This window comes from Notolepis coatsorum (genome assembly GCF_963971535.1).
Source record: "Notolepis coatsorum genome assembly, chromosome: 1".
NCBI lineage: Eukaryota > Metazoa > Chordata > Actinopteri > Aulopiformes > Paralepididae > Notolepis > Notolepis coatsorum.
In genome coordinates this window covers 55,693,061-55,705,797 of record NC_140165.1, presented here as the reverse complement: position 1 = coordinate 55,705,797, position 12,737 = coordinate 55,693,061, and the positions used below count along the sequence as shown (strand labels likewise).

The window sequence follows — 12,737 nt, the reverse complement described above, 5'->3', positions numbered from 1 at the left end:
GTAAATGTGGGCCCACGTTACCAAAATAAAACCTAACCTAAGCCGGCTTAAATTGTTTGGGGTACCCCTTAGACACTGGTTGTTAGCGTTCACTTGAATGGACGTTGCTGTGGATACACGTGGTACCGTTAGTACTTAGCCAAGATGGCGGACCCACTCTTATCACCACTCGTCCAGGTGACAAGATGGCGTCGGCGATCCCGCGAGCACAGCCAGCGGCCTGGGCGAACAGCATAGGCAGTGGTTAGCTGGAGGAGCGTGCTGGATGGCGTCCTCTGCTGGTGGGGAAGAGGCGTCCTCTGTACCGTCTGGGGGACGTCCACTGCTGGCTGTTGCTTGCTGCTGTCGCGCGAGCTAATACTGTTGCTACCCTAAACACAGCTAAGCTTCGGGTCTGGATGCACCCTCCTGCTATATCGGTTGTACTACTAACGCGACGTGGCTGGCTATACCACCGGTCTTCAGCGCCGCGCGCCCGGTAGTCTACTGAAGTCAGACGGAGCCGCTAGCAGCATGCTAATACACCGCACACGTACTACTATAACCCGCTAACGATAGACGTTAGTCCCTTTAACTCTAGACGTTAGTCCTTCGGTTCTGTATCTCTTACTCACACACTATCGCTGGTACTTCTAGGATAACCCGTCAACTAGCAAGTACTTCTCATCACCCGTTGCTCGTTCCAACGGGGCTCTCCTCATAACTTCTTCAACGAGGCTATTCCAAAGCACACGCCCGCTGTGACTGCGACTGATCACGGTCAAGTCCACTGCCGAAGAGAGCTTAATGGTACTCTCGCTCCCAGGTAACTCCCTCTTCCTTGTTGCTTTCCTCTCTCCACCGCTCCACCTGCCACCACTGCCGCTCCGCCCCCTGCTGGCAACCTCCACTGGTCCCACTCAAGGACCGCTCCAGAAAGGGAAAAAGGGCTCAATGTTATTGTTAGTAATCCATACTGAAGCCGGAGAAGAGTAGCACCTCACCTCGTCATTAGACTGGGCGAGCTATCCAAAGGAACACTGTTAATCACACGTTATACACACACAGGGGAAAGCAACAGTTAGTTAGCACTTCTGAATACTTAGTAGAATATTCAGGCTGCTACACATACATTCCCGTTTTATACCGTGGTGAATATAAGTATAGTTTTAGAGCGGCCTAGGGTAATTCCCAAAAGGCTGAGTAATAGCCATATGCGTGTATTCTACTAAAAGCGTTGTCGTTTCTTGCCTGGACTAGCTACTATTCTCAAATCAAATTTAGATTATAGGTATTATGTTTCCTCATGAATGCATGAAAGGGGGGGGTGAGGGTCGTTTTTTTATGCTTTGATCGTCACCAACAGAATACGTTACACAGTACATTACACGCATACGCTCCGATCGCAATGAAGGAATTCTTGGATCAACGCAAGATTGATACCATATAGCCCTTACCTTGACTAGGATGTAACCCGCCGTTATATTTGTTTGATCTGATACCAAACCGTCAGTTCGCTGTGTGTCAGTGTTCCAATGATACGATGCAAGCTGCTCTTCTTGGAAAACGATATATTTATTTTTCTTCACTGTGCAAACAGGATATATTGGGCTCCATAAACAGATAAATAATAATTAATACAATAACTAACTTGCCTACAAACATTTCGCCCTGCGGCATGTTCAAACAGCCGTAACCTGCGACCTGTGACCTACGGTCAAAAACCATTGCCCTTTCCGGGTCAAATTCCTAACTTCACCCAGTGTACCTGGCACTTATATAAACCGAAGCGCCAGCCCATGGTCACATAAATCCATTACACATTTAATCCATTTTGGCCCTTACACAGAGGATTTATCAATATTTTGGATTTAAACACAGCAGCAGCTCGACTGGAGAGAAATTAAGCAAAAGTATGTTGTGCGTTTTTGTTTTTTCTCAGATCAGCTGTGAGTGAAAGTCACGCGGAAGAAAGTTGGTGTGTGTGTTATTTGGCAAACAAGAAAATTATGAACATTTTCAGTATTGACCCTGCTGTGTTACAAACATATTTTAGGAAGGGGTGAATTTGGAGTTTTGAATTAAATTCTGCATGCAAGAAAAAGTTCTGCACGTGCGTTCCGTTAGTGTTTTTTAACGTACCGTTGCATTTGTTCTGTACACAGCGCGTACTGAACCGAAGGTCCAGTACTGAAACGGTTCGGTACGAATACGTGTACCGTTACACCCCTAGTGGATAGTATTTACAGTATATTTACAGTATATTTTACAGAATAATAGATCTATATACTTAACTGTATTTAAAATCAACTATACTTAATTCCCCTCCATTACAACTGTGAGAACTGTCAAGACATGTGGCTACACAAGATAAAGAAACATTTGTATCATGTATTAATTGGTAGACAAAGTTGAATGTTTAAAAATATAATAAATTAAATATAAAACAGTCATTTGACATGCTAAATATCAGATTTACATTGGATCTAGTTCTCACATCAAATGCTGTGTTTCTACCTCTAACAGAAATCTGTGGGGCTTTTCCTTAATTTTTCTTAACATACTAAATAGAGTGGTTAGTCATTAATGTATAAAACCCACAGACAACCCAAACAAAAACATATTAAATGGATGTTAACGCTGTAGCCGCATATGTTTGACGGATTTAAAAACTGAGATTTCAGCTCAGCTAATACTTTGCAAGCTGTAAAGGAAATTATAAAATTCCACTGTGGAAATGAATGCGTTAAAAATATCTGGAGTTGCTGTAGAACTATTTGGAGCACTTCATTCTGGAATATCTGTGTCCTGTGTTCCCCCTGTTGGCTTGAATTGCAGCCAGGAGAGCTAAGCGGATAGAAGGCTTGTGATGTATTAGCATTAGCTAAATGGGTCGGTGGTCTTGTTTTGTTAGTTCCGATTGCTTCCTGTTAAGTTGCCCTTTTTTTTCATAGGCCAAACGTGAACACATTAATTTGATACAATGAAAAATTAGGAGAGAAAGCTATGGAGACAAACAAATATACCGGAGCGGAGGAAGGAGAAGACAAAATCAAGAGAGAAAGAAACATGACATACTGATATCCTGGTGGTCTGTGGGCTCCTCCTTCAGCCCAGTGGAAATATCCATGGGTGGATCCAGCGTGTCCTGAGCCTCTTCTTTTTTAATCATCAGTAAGTCTCTGGGTGGATCTGGGGCAGAGGGAGACACAACTCAACATATAAGATGTCAGCAAGTTAAAATTAAGACTTTTTTAAGACCTTTTAATGCCAGTTTAATTACATTTTGGTCAATCTTGCATTAGAAATAAGAACCAAATGTGAAAATAGGTATTTATAGTAAGTAAATATGCATATTGTCAGTTTAAAATTATCATTAAGGACAACAAATATATTTGTCCTTAATGACATTAATCACTACAATATTCTTACAACCAGTGAAATTTATTTACAGCCAGTGAAATTACCAAGTGAACCAAGGGCTCCTGTAGTCCTACTTTTTACAAGAGTGTATTGAGCTACTTGTGTCTTCTGTGGTTGGTAGTGTTTATTCAGGCTAAGTCTATATCAAGGTAAAACAACCATTTCCATGCTGAAGGTCATTTAGAATAGATCACAGCTGTATTCTTATGGTGGTTCTCATACATGGCTGTTAAATAAACAGGTAAAACCCACCCGGGGGAATCATAGTCACATTTTCCCTACTGCATTAACGTCTCTTTTCAATTTCCATTTTTGGTCCACTGCTTCAATAAAGGCACATTAGTTTGGTGTTTTCCCCTTGTAGCCCATTGTCTGTTCCATTTTTTCTCCATCATATGTATATACTCTGTCAGGATCTATGGGTAACAGACAGTACTAATATTGCATATCGTATATGTCACAAATGTAACAGTACTATATGTCGTCATGTATGTCCCTATGTCATAAATGTCATGATGTCATGTATGTTGTGTATGTCATAAATGTCACTATGAATTGAAAATGGGGGACCCTGATGTAAACAAGACAAACGTCTTTCTTTGGTCTGCATCCCCTTAACAATTGTGTGTATTGAGCCGTACTGTATTGTACCCATTCTGCAATCTGTTAAATAAAGTTTTCATTCATTAATTCACACTCTTTAACCAGAATGAACATTACTATTTGTTCAAGTGCATATTTGCAACATTTATAGATGCCATGGCAATTAAATACACTAGAAGTTACACTTGACAAATACCATTAATTCACTGAGCAACATAGATAAACATAATAATAATAATGTTCCATTTAACTACTTGTTGTAGACGTGTCTAGATAGCTAACTAGCAGGAATACTAAGTTAACTGTTAGCCACGACGAGAGGTAGATTCTCTCACTGCTGTTACGACTGGTTTTAATTTAAAAGCTATGTAACATAAAATGGTCGGTCTGTCTTTTGAAATAAGACCCACGGTGTGAGAATAATGTCCATGAGACCTTTTGATTTAACAAACCTGTTCTCATCTTAGGCTTCATCATAACATGTCAGACATCCAGCAGCCTGGTAATCGATCTATCCTTCATAGCTACTCTTCTAGTTATTTTCCCAAGACTCCAGATATCTCTACAGAAGCGGCCATGTCTCGTTGACTAGCGATATCAGTAGCGTATTTGCGTAACTAACTATAACGTTTAATTTGTAAAGAAATCAACAAACAGTGGGTTGCTACTGTTAGCTCTGAAGCTAAACCCAGGTAGGGACCGTGACAGTATAACAACGCTGCCTGTGATAGGACAGTGTCAGGGACCCACTGAGTATGGTGCGCCGTGATTGGCCGGTGTCAGTATCGCGACAGTCATAGACCATAACCTCGTTCCCAGTTGTATCTCCTCCACAACACTTCCGGTATTTATTGTTGAGAGCCTTGGTAACCTCGTTCCCAGCTTTATCTCGAGAGAGCCTTGGCGGTGGTTGTTGTAGCTGTGGGGCTGCTGGACTCAGATTGATTTATTGATTGATTGAACATTGTATTAACAGATTGCAGAATGGGTACAATACAGTACAGCTCAATACACACAATTGTTAAGGGGATGCAGACCCCTTTTTAGGAAAATCAATCGAGTGGGGTGTCTAAAAAATTTTTTTTTGTGGGGAATTCAAATATGGGATTATTTTTCGGATCGGATAACTCTAACCTACATCGTTTTGTATTTCAAAATGGCAGATTTTACCATTTTTCACCCCTAGGCCATACATGGATGCCAACATGAATCTGAAGGAAATCCTAACATGCAAGGTGTCTAAATGATGTGTTTCTTAACACTTTGAGTTCCACGGACGTGTTTTGTCGTTAGTTCATGCCGACTGTATTTTTTTTTATTAGCGATATTTCATATTTCATCCATCGAGCCTCATGCTAGTGCTGCAGACTCTCTCTGAGCTCCATTGGGAAAATACAGCCCCCTATCGTCTCTCCCTGTGGTACTGCACCCCATTGGATTAGATTGACGGGGGGGGGGGGGGGTCCAGTTTCCTAATTTTACTTCTCCGGCGAGGCATCTGAAGAGACCGAAGTGATCGCAGAGCCGCAAAACAACGTGGAATACATATTTCCAGTACCCAGCGCTGAATCAATAAACGCGATCGATATTTGGAGAGCATCTGATCTGAGGTAAGCAATTTATTTTACCAGTCTTGGGGTAATCGGATCTGTTTTCACCTATATCTCAGCGTGTGTGTGTGCTGATCAGGAAATGAGAGAATATATTTTTCAGCCCGCTTCTCTAGCATGCATAAGTACACATATACTATCGATAATCTAGCGTTTATTTGAAAACGATTCATAAATAGGCCGAAAAATGACAGTTTTTTGTGTATTCCAGAATATTCCAGTAGGCCTAAAGGGCGTTTATCACGGAATCGATATATTTTCCTGAAACTTTCAAGAAAACGAGGGCTTTTCAAAATGCTATAAAACGGAAATAAACCGATTAAAAAACAATCCGTTTCGACAATGTTGACTGCAAACAAGTCATTGATAAGCGACGGGCAGATTAGACACATAGCCATAATTTAAGACATAGATTATGCGTTTAGAGCGCTATCATTGAAGTGGGTGGTGGCATTCAACGATAAATAGTGCACGCCACGCTGGCAATCAAAGTGTTGTTAATGGGGAATTCAAATATGATTTCATTTTTGGGATAGGATAACTCTAACCTGCATAATTTTGGATTTCAAAATGGCTGATTTTACCATTTGAACCCATTGGTCATACACAGGTGCCAGAATGAATCTGAAATAAATCCTAACATGCAAGGTGTCTAAATTATGTGTTTTTTAATGGGGAATAGAAATATGAGTTTTTTGGATATGATAACTCTAACCTACATCATTTTGTATTACAAAATTGCCAAATTTACCCATCCCCTTTCAAAGATTAAAAGATATATGGGAAATCATTTATAATGACAAAGCCATCAAATTTATTAACAAGTGAACTGTATATAACTGGATACAACGCCAAAGATCAATAATAATAATAATAATAATAATACTAACAATAATAAATTGTATTTGTAATGCACACAAACACCTAAGTGCTAAATCTCGATCTCCTGACTTCTTGAACTTTGCCAGGTTCCAATGTCTTGATTGGACTCATTCTTGGACAGCAAGGTCTCCTACTGCTTTAGCCACCAACCTAGAAACACAAACTTAAAGTCAACGTCAGCCATAAATAGGTCGGTAAGCTCTTTCCAGAACTACTCAGCAGAAACCTCAGTAACCATTTTAACAAACATCTCAATGTATTGAGAAAATCCATGGGGCTCCATCAATCCTCTATCTTCTTGAATTTGATCAGGTTGCACAAGTCCTGCTTGGATTCATTCTTGGACATCAGCCTCCTGCTGGTCTCCTGAGCCCTGATCCCTCCATCCCTTTTTTCTTGTGAAAAGTACTTAGCAGAGGCCTCAGTCACCATTTTAACAACCCTCTCGATGCTTTGTGTGTGGCAAGGCCAGTCGAGAACCTCCATGGGGGTGTTGATGAAGTTCTTCACCTCGGAGGTGCTTAGGGAGCAGGTGAGAGGTGGCTCTGACACATCTTCTGACCAGCTGATTAAGCCACCAATGCTGGAAGTGTCACTATTGATGTGAGGTGTTCTTCTGATCCTGACAGAGGAGTCTCCCAGCTGAGTGTCTGGATCCCCCTCTCCCCTGATGGCCAGGATTCTCTCCACCCCCTCAATTCTCTCTTTTTTATCCTCAGAGCACAGCAGTGTTTGGAGGATGGCTTCACTGTGGGCATACCAAGCAGATCTTCTCACAGTTGGCATCACAACATCCAGCACCTCCTTCCTCTGAGACTTGAGGCAGTCCAGCTGAAACAGGATGTGCCTAGGCCCTTCGATCCAGGCGTGCTTGACCTTCATGTTGAACCAACATGGATAATACACTCCAATGATGAATTCCACAATGCATTGTAGATTATTCAGGTTCTTTCTTTTAAGTTGATGCTTTGACACCCAGAGCCTGAGGAGTCTGTTTGCTGTGGTGAGCCAGCGGCTGTGGTTTACCGGTCCAATCTCCAGCAGAGCCAGCCTTGCAGAAAGCACTCCATCCCTGATTGCACAGACCAGCTTATAGCCATAGTGTTGATCAGTTGAGAGATCTTGAATGATCTTCTCAGGCAGCTTGATCAGCGGAGGGCCAAGAAAGATCCTGGTGAAGTTAGGATTGATCTCCAAGTCTGTAACAGAATCAAGGAGCTGTCCTATTGGCCCAGATAATTTGTTGTCTGACAGAGTAGCCCCATCAACTTCAACAATGAGACGGTGCAGTGGAAGTTCACCAGTGTGCAGGTTGCACACCAACCAGACCAGATTTCTCCCCAGGTGCAGCTCCAGCTTCCGCATTACACCTGCCTTCACTCCAGTGTTGACATTGGTTGAGTCTCCTCCAATGGCCCACAAGGTCATATCAGAACCTCTCTCTTTCAGCCAGGAAAACAGGACCTTAGCAATCTGCTCTGCATGTGACTCCTCTTTAGTTGCTTTCTATGGTGTAAAGTGGAACAGATAGTTGCTGCCAGGCTCACTAGCAACACTATAGTGTTCTTCCTTGATCTTTGCAGGAAAAGATTGGTCACTGCCCTCAGCTTCCATCATCACATTGATCATGTCAATCCGCCCATCAAAGAGGATACAGGAGATCCCCCCCTCCTCCCTGCACTTCTCCTCAAACTCTTCCCCCAGCTCTTGCATCAACTTTTCTTGTGCTCTCTTAACCTTGTTCTTATCAATCACTTTACTTGTGTCATCTTCTAAGATGAGTCGTGCATCAATCAGAGCTGCAGTTGCTATAGCTGCAGTTGGCCTTAGCCCTATGCCATACCTTACACTAGCAAGGGCGATGTTTGGAATCTCATCATAATTTTTCCGTAGCTTTGCTGAAGCTGCAGGGTCAGTTTCAGGAATGAGCTCAACTTCAGGGACTGTAAGGAAGCTCTCAACATCCTTCCTGGCGACCTTGTCTGCTCCTGCAAAGCTTTCTTCTTTGCCCCTTCCCCTTTTCTCTGCCTTCTTTTCCATCCCCTGCCTTTCCAATGTTTTCACCTGTCTCTTGTGCTCTGGCAGATCAGCTCCAGCCATTTGGTGTGGTCCTTTACTTCCAACCTTTTCCCTCTGTCCCTTGATGTAGGCAATATCTTTCACAGGAATCTTTTTGTCTTTGCTGCAGCAACAGTTAATGTGGGCTTGCATCACACAACCCTCACAACCTGCCCCCTCACAACTAGTAATCTGGCACTTGCAAGTTAAAATATCAAATAACTTGTCCAACTTGACAATTAAACTCTCAAGTTTGCTTCTCCCAAGAGAAAAGCTCACTGCCTGCTTCCACATCTCCTTGAGCTTGGTCATGATGGTCACCTTTTTATTGACAACAGGTGGCTTGAAAAGAGCATTAGCTTTCTTCCACTGACAAATCAGGAGTAGATGTCACTCATTAGCTGGTCCACTGGATAGTTCCTCCTGTCATCTTCACTTTGCTCCCTCAAGTAGATGCCATACCTCAGGATATCCCTCACAGTTGGCAGGTCAGACACCAACAGCTCTCGCCCAGTGCCAACAAGATTATTTAAATGAGAAAAGGATTGTGTCCTTGTTCTGACATGAGAAATTTTTTTCAACCTAAAAGAAAAAAGAAAAAAAAATATATATATATAAGTCCTTATTTTCCTTCACATGTAGCTGCTAGCTAGCTAGTTCAAGCTAGCAATGCACCACATCAATTATTCTAACAAAAATAATATACAACAAGGTAATTTACATCTAATAATAACTAATATATTAGTTCCTCAGGTTCTTAAAGGGGAACTATCTTATAAATGGCCTTTTTGAGTGTTTAGCATTGTTTCCTAGCTATGTGAACTTATATTAATATGATCTATGTCTCAAAATTCTCATATTGGCGCATTCTTCCAATTCTCCTCTCACAATATTCACCCTCACTGAACTGAGTCGTTTGAAAATGTGCCTATATGTGATGTCATATAGTCACTGCTGCATGTTAATGTGGCTCCTCAGGCACCAGCACCTGCACCCCAGTCCACATCAGCTCAAAACAGCTCGAGATCTTGAGGTAGAAAAATGCTGTTTTTGAGGACTTGATTAGAAATACAAAACAATGAATAAAAAAAATATATATATTACAGAGGTGTTCCATAGACTCACAGGAATTGTGTAAAAGTGCCCAAATAGTGAAAGAAATAGTCAAATAGTTCCCCTTTAACACTTTGGGTGCCATGGGTTAAATTCATTATCAACCGTAGGTTGCCGGCTCTATTTGTCTATAGAGAAAGTCCCCTTCTTTGCAGGGCTATAACTTTTTAAATTCTATTGCTACATTGCCATTATTAGGGCCCATTCAAAGTCCTATATGTATTGTTCATTGCAACGTTAAACTTTTTCATTCACATATTCATAGTAAAGTATGGTCTAATGTATAAGTATGTTTTCATCTCTTCAAGTTTCAAGTTTCAAGTTTCTTTAATAGTTGTCATACAGAAGTACAGAATACTTTTGTACAAAATGCTTCTTACTGTTGCGCTCCAGAGACTGTGCATGACAAGATAAGTATGAAATAAAAACATAGTAAAAATAGTAAAAATTAGAAGTAAAAAAAGAGGTCACAGTGTTCAGTTTAGACATATGTACAATGTTCGTAGACGTAGTTACCATACAATATACAATACTGTGCAGTGTACTAATATACAATACTATATAGTGCAAGGCATAAATGGACGAGGTGCAGTTTAGGTACAATTCACAGTAGGTGTACGAGTTGTAGTGCAAATCCTTTATCAATAAATATAAAGTGTAAGTGTGTTTGTGTGCTCTAAAGTGTGGAGAGTGGGTGCTGCAGTGTGTTGTTTGTTTGAGTGAGTGTGTGCGTGTGGGTGTGTGTGCTGTGTGCATTTGATGGTTGTTGCATAGTGATTATTGTTCGTTTAGCGATTATTGTTCGTTTAGCAGCCTGATGGCCTGGGGATAGAAGCTCCTTCTGAGTCTTTCTGTGCTCGCCATAAGACTCCGGTATCGCTTGCCTGACGGCAGCAGTTCAAAGAGGCAGTTGTTCGGGTGGCTCGAGTCCTTAATAATTCTCTTAGCCTTCCCCTTGCACCGCTTGTTGTAAATGTTCTGGAGGGTGGGAAGCCCCCCTCTAATTGTGCGTTCGGCTGAACGTGTCACTCTTTGTAGTCTGCTACGGTCTTTTGCAGTGCTATTCCCAAACCAGGAGGTGATGTTGCCGGTCAGGATGCTCTCTATTGTACATGAGTAGAAGTTCCTAAGGATCTTCTGACTGACTTGGAACTTCCTTAGGCGCCTGAGGAAGTAGAGGCGTTGTCGTGCCTTCTTCACAACACTGTCAATGTGTGTGGTCCATGTCAAGTCCTCGGATATGTGGGCTCCGAGGTACTTGAAACTGTTCACTCTCTCAACTGGTGCCCCGTCGATGCTGAGGGGGCTGTAGTCCTTGACCCCCGACCTCCTGAAGTCCACAATCATCTCTTTTGTTTTGCTGACGTTCAGGGAGAGGCAGTTCTCCTGACACCACTGTGACAGGTTCTCTACCTCTTCCAGGTAGGCCCTTTCGTCGTTGGCAGAGATCAGGCCCACCACTACTGTGTCATCAGCAAATTTGATGATGGTGTTGTTGTTCCGCTGTGCTACGCAGTCATGTGTGTACAGGGAGTAGAGGAGGGGGCTCAGAACACAGCCCTGGGGGGCCCCTATGTTGAGCGTGATGGATGAGGAGGTGCAGTTGCCGGCTCTTACCACCTGGGGTCTGCCCGTCAGGAAGTCCAGGACCCACTGGCACAGGTCATAGTTCAAGCCCAGGTCCCTGAGCTTGGCTATGAGTTTGGAGGGGACTATGGTATTGAATGCTGAGCTGTAGTCGATGAACAGCATTCTCACATAGTTCCCCTGCCTCTTGTCCAGATGTGATGCTGCTGTGTGCAGCACATGGGCTATGGCGTCCTCCGTGGACCTGTTGGGGCGATATGCAAATTGCAGAGGGTCCAGGTTGATGGGGAGGGAGGAACAGATGTAGCCCTTCACTAGCTTCTCAAAGCACTTCATGGCTATGGAGGTGAGGGCTACAGGGCGGTAGTCGTTGAGGCAAGCGGGCGTAGATTTTTTGGGTACAGGGATGATGGTGGACTTCTTCAGACAGGTTTCTGCAGCTTTCTCCAGAACGTGATCTATAGCCCCAAATACATTATATTGATGATGCAATACAGTTTTATGGCAATCAGCGCGATATAAAAAATTCCAACTAGACGTACTTCTAGAAGTTACTACACGTCATCTGATGTTGACCGGATGGGCTAGGGGGCGTTTATAATTCCGTGGGCAGCGTTATACCAATCATCTAATGTGGGTCAAATGTTGATAATAGCAGTTAGTATCGAAGACGGTAATTTTACACGCTAAAACTCACCCCAGTCTCCGCGCGCCGTTGGGCGATCATCGTAGAGTAGAAATTTTACCATTATGGGATGTCGATTTACCCGGTCCATCTCCAGCTTGTATAATGGTATATACGTCCAAATCATGTTGTTTATCGAGTTATTGGCAATCGATCGCTATGTAGTGTGTCGAGATCGAGTCCCGGGACCTATAGCGAGTGCCCGGAAGTAATATGGCAGACCAGCACAACCTCTACGGCACTTCCTGTTAAGCGATTGCGCCGATCGGCCACCAGATGGCGCTCCTGAACCAGCTCTCAGGCCAGCGGAGGGGAAATATGAATCCGATCCCAGATTTTTGAAATATTGATATTAAAGACGCTGTAAAGCGTCCTCTGCAACTTGAGCATGGCCGGGAATGACGCTTTTAAGCGTTTTCCGGCAGTCAAAGTGTTAATAAGAAATGTGCTTACGCCACAGGAAGAGCAGAAAAGACAGATGGATAAAGATCAAGGACCGAGCAATATCACAGCAAAATCCCAACTGCCATGGGATTTGGGTCAGTTGGTCAGCCGAGCTGTCACTCTGCCAACCTGGGGCTGGCGGTGATGCTATTGGTTGCGTGAGCCGGGGGTTGGCAGAGGGGAGGGGGCAGGAGCTGACCTGGAAAGGGTATAAGCGGGTGTGGCACCTAGGGTAAAAGGGTATGGTAAAATCGGCCATTTTGAAATCCAAAATGATGTAGATTAGAGTTATCTTATCCTAAAAATGTACTTGTATTTTTATTCCACATAAAAAAAACACATAATTTAGACAC

At 42.8% G+C, this 12,737-nt stretch overlaps 1 protein-coding gene across 1 annotated transcript in view; it reads right to left on the bottom strand.

The window, feature by feature from the left end:
- LOC311233228 (uncharacterized protein) overlaps window positions 1-4,667 on the bottom strand; it is a gene marked incomplete at its 3' end in the record, with an annotated part of 31,421 nt that extends 26,754 nt beyond the window's left edge. The window contains exons 1-2 of the mRNA XM_084320160.1: window positions 4,458-4,667; window positions 3,058-3,171 (exon numbers count right to left, since the gene is read on the bottom strand). Of these exons, the coding sequence (XP_084176286.1) occupies window positions 3,058-3,171; window positions 4,458-4,482 (139 nt within the window). The 5' untranslated portion in view covers window positions 4,483-4,667. The remainder of the gene's footprint in view (window positions 1-3,057; window positions 3,172-4,457) is intronic.
- Between the last annotated feature and the right edge of the window lie 8,070 nt (window positions 4,668-12,737).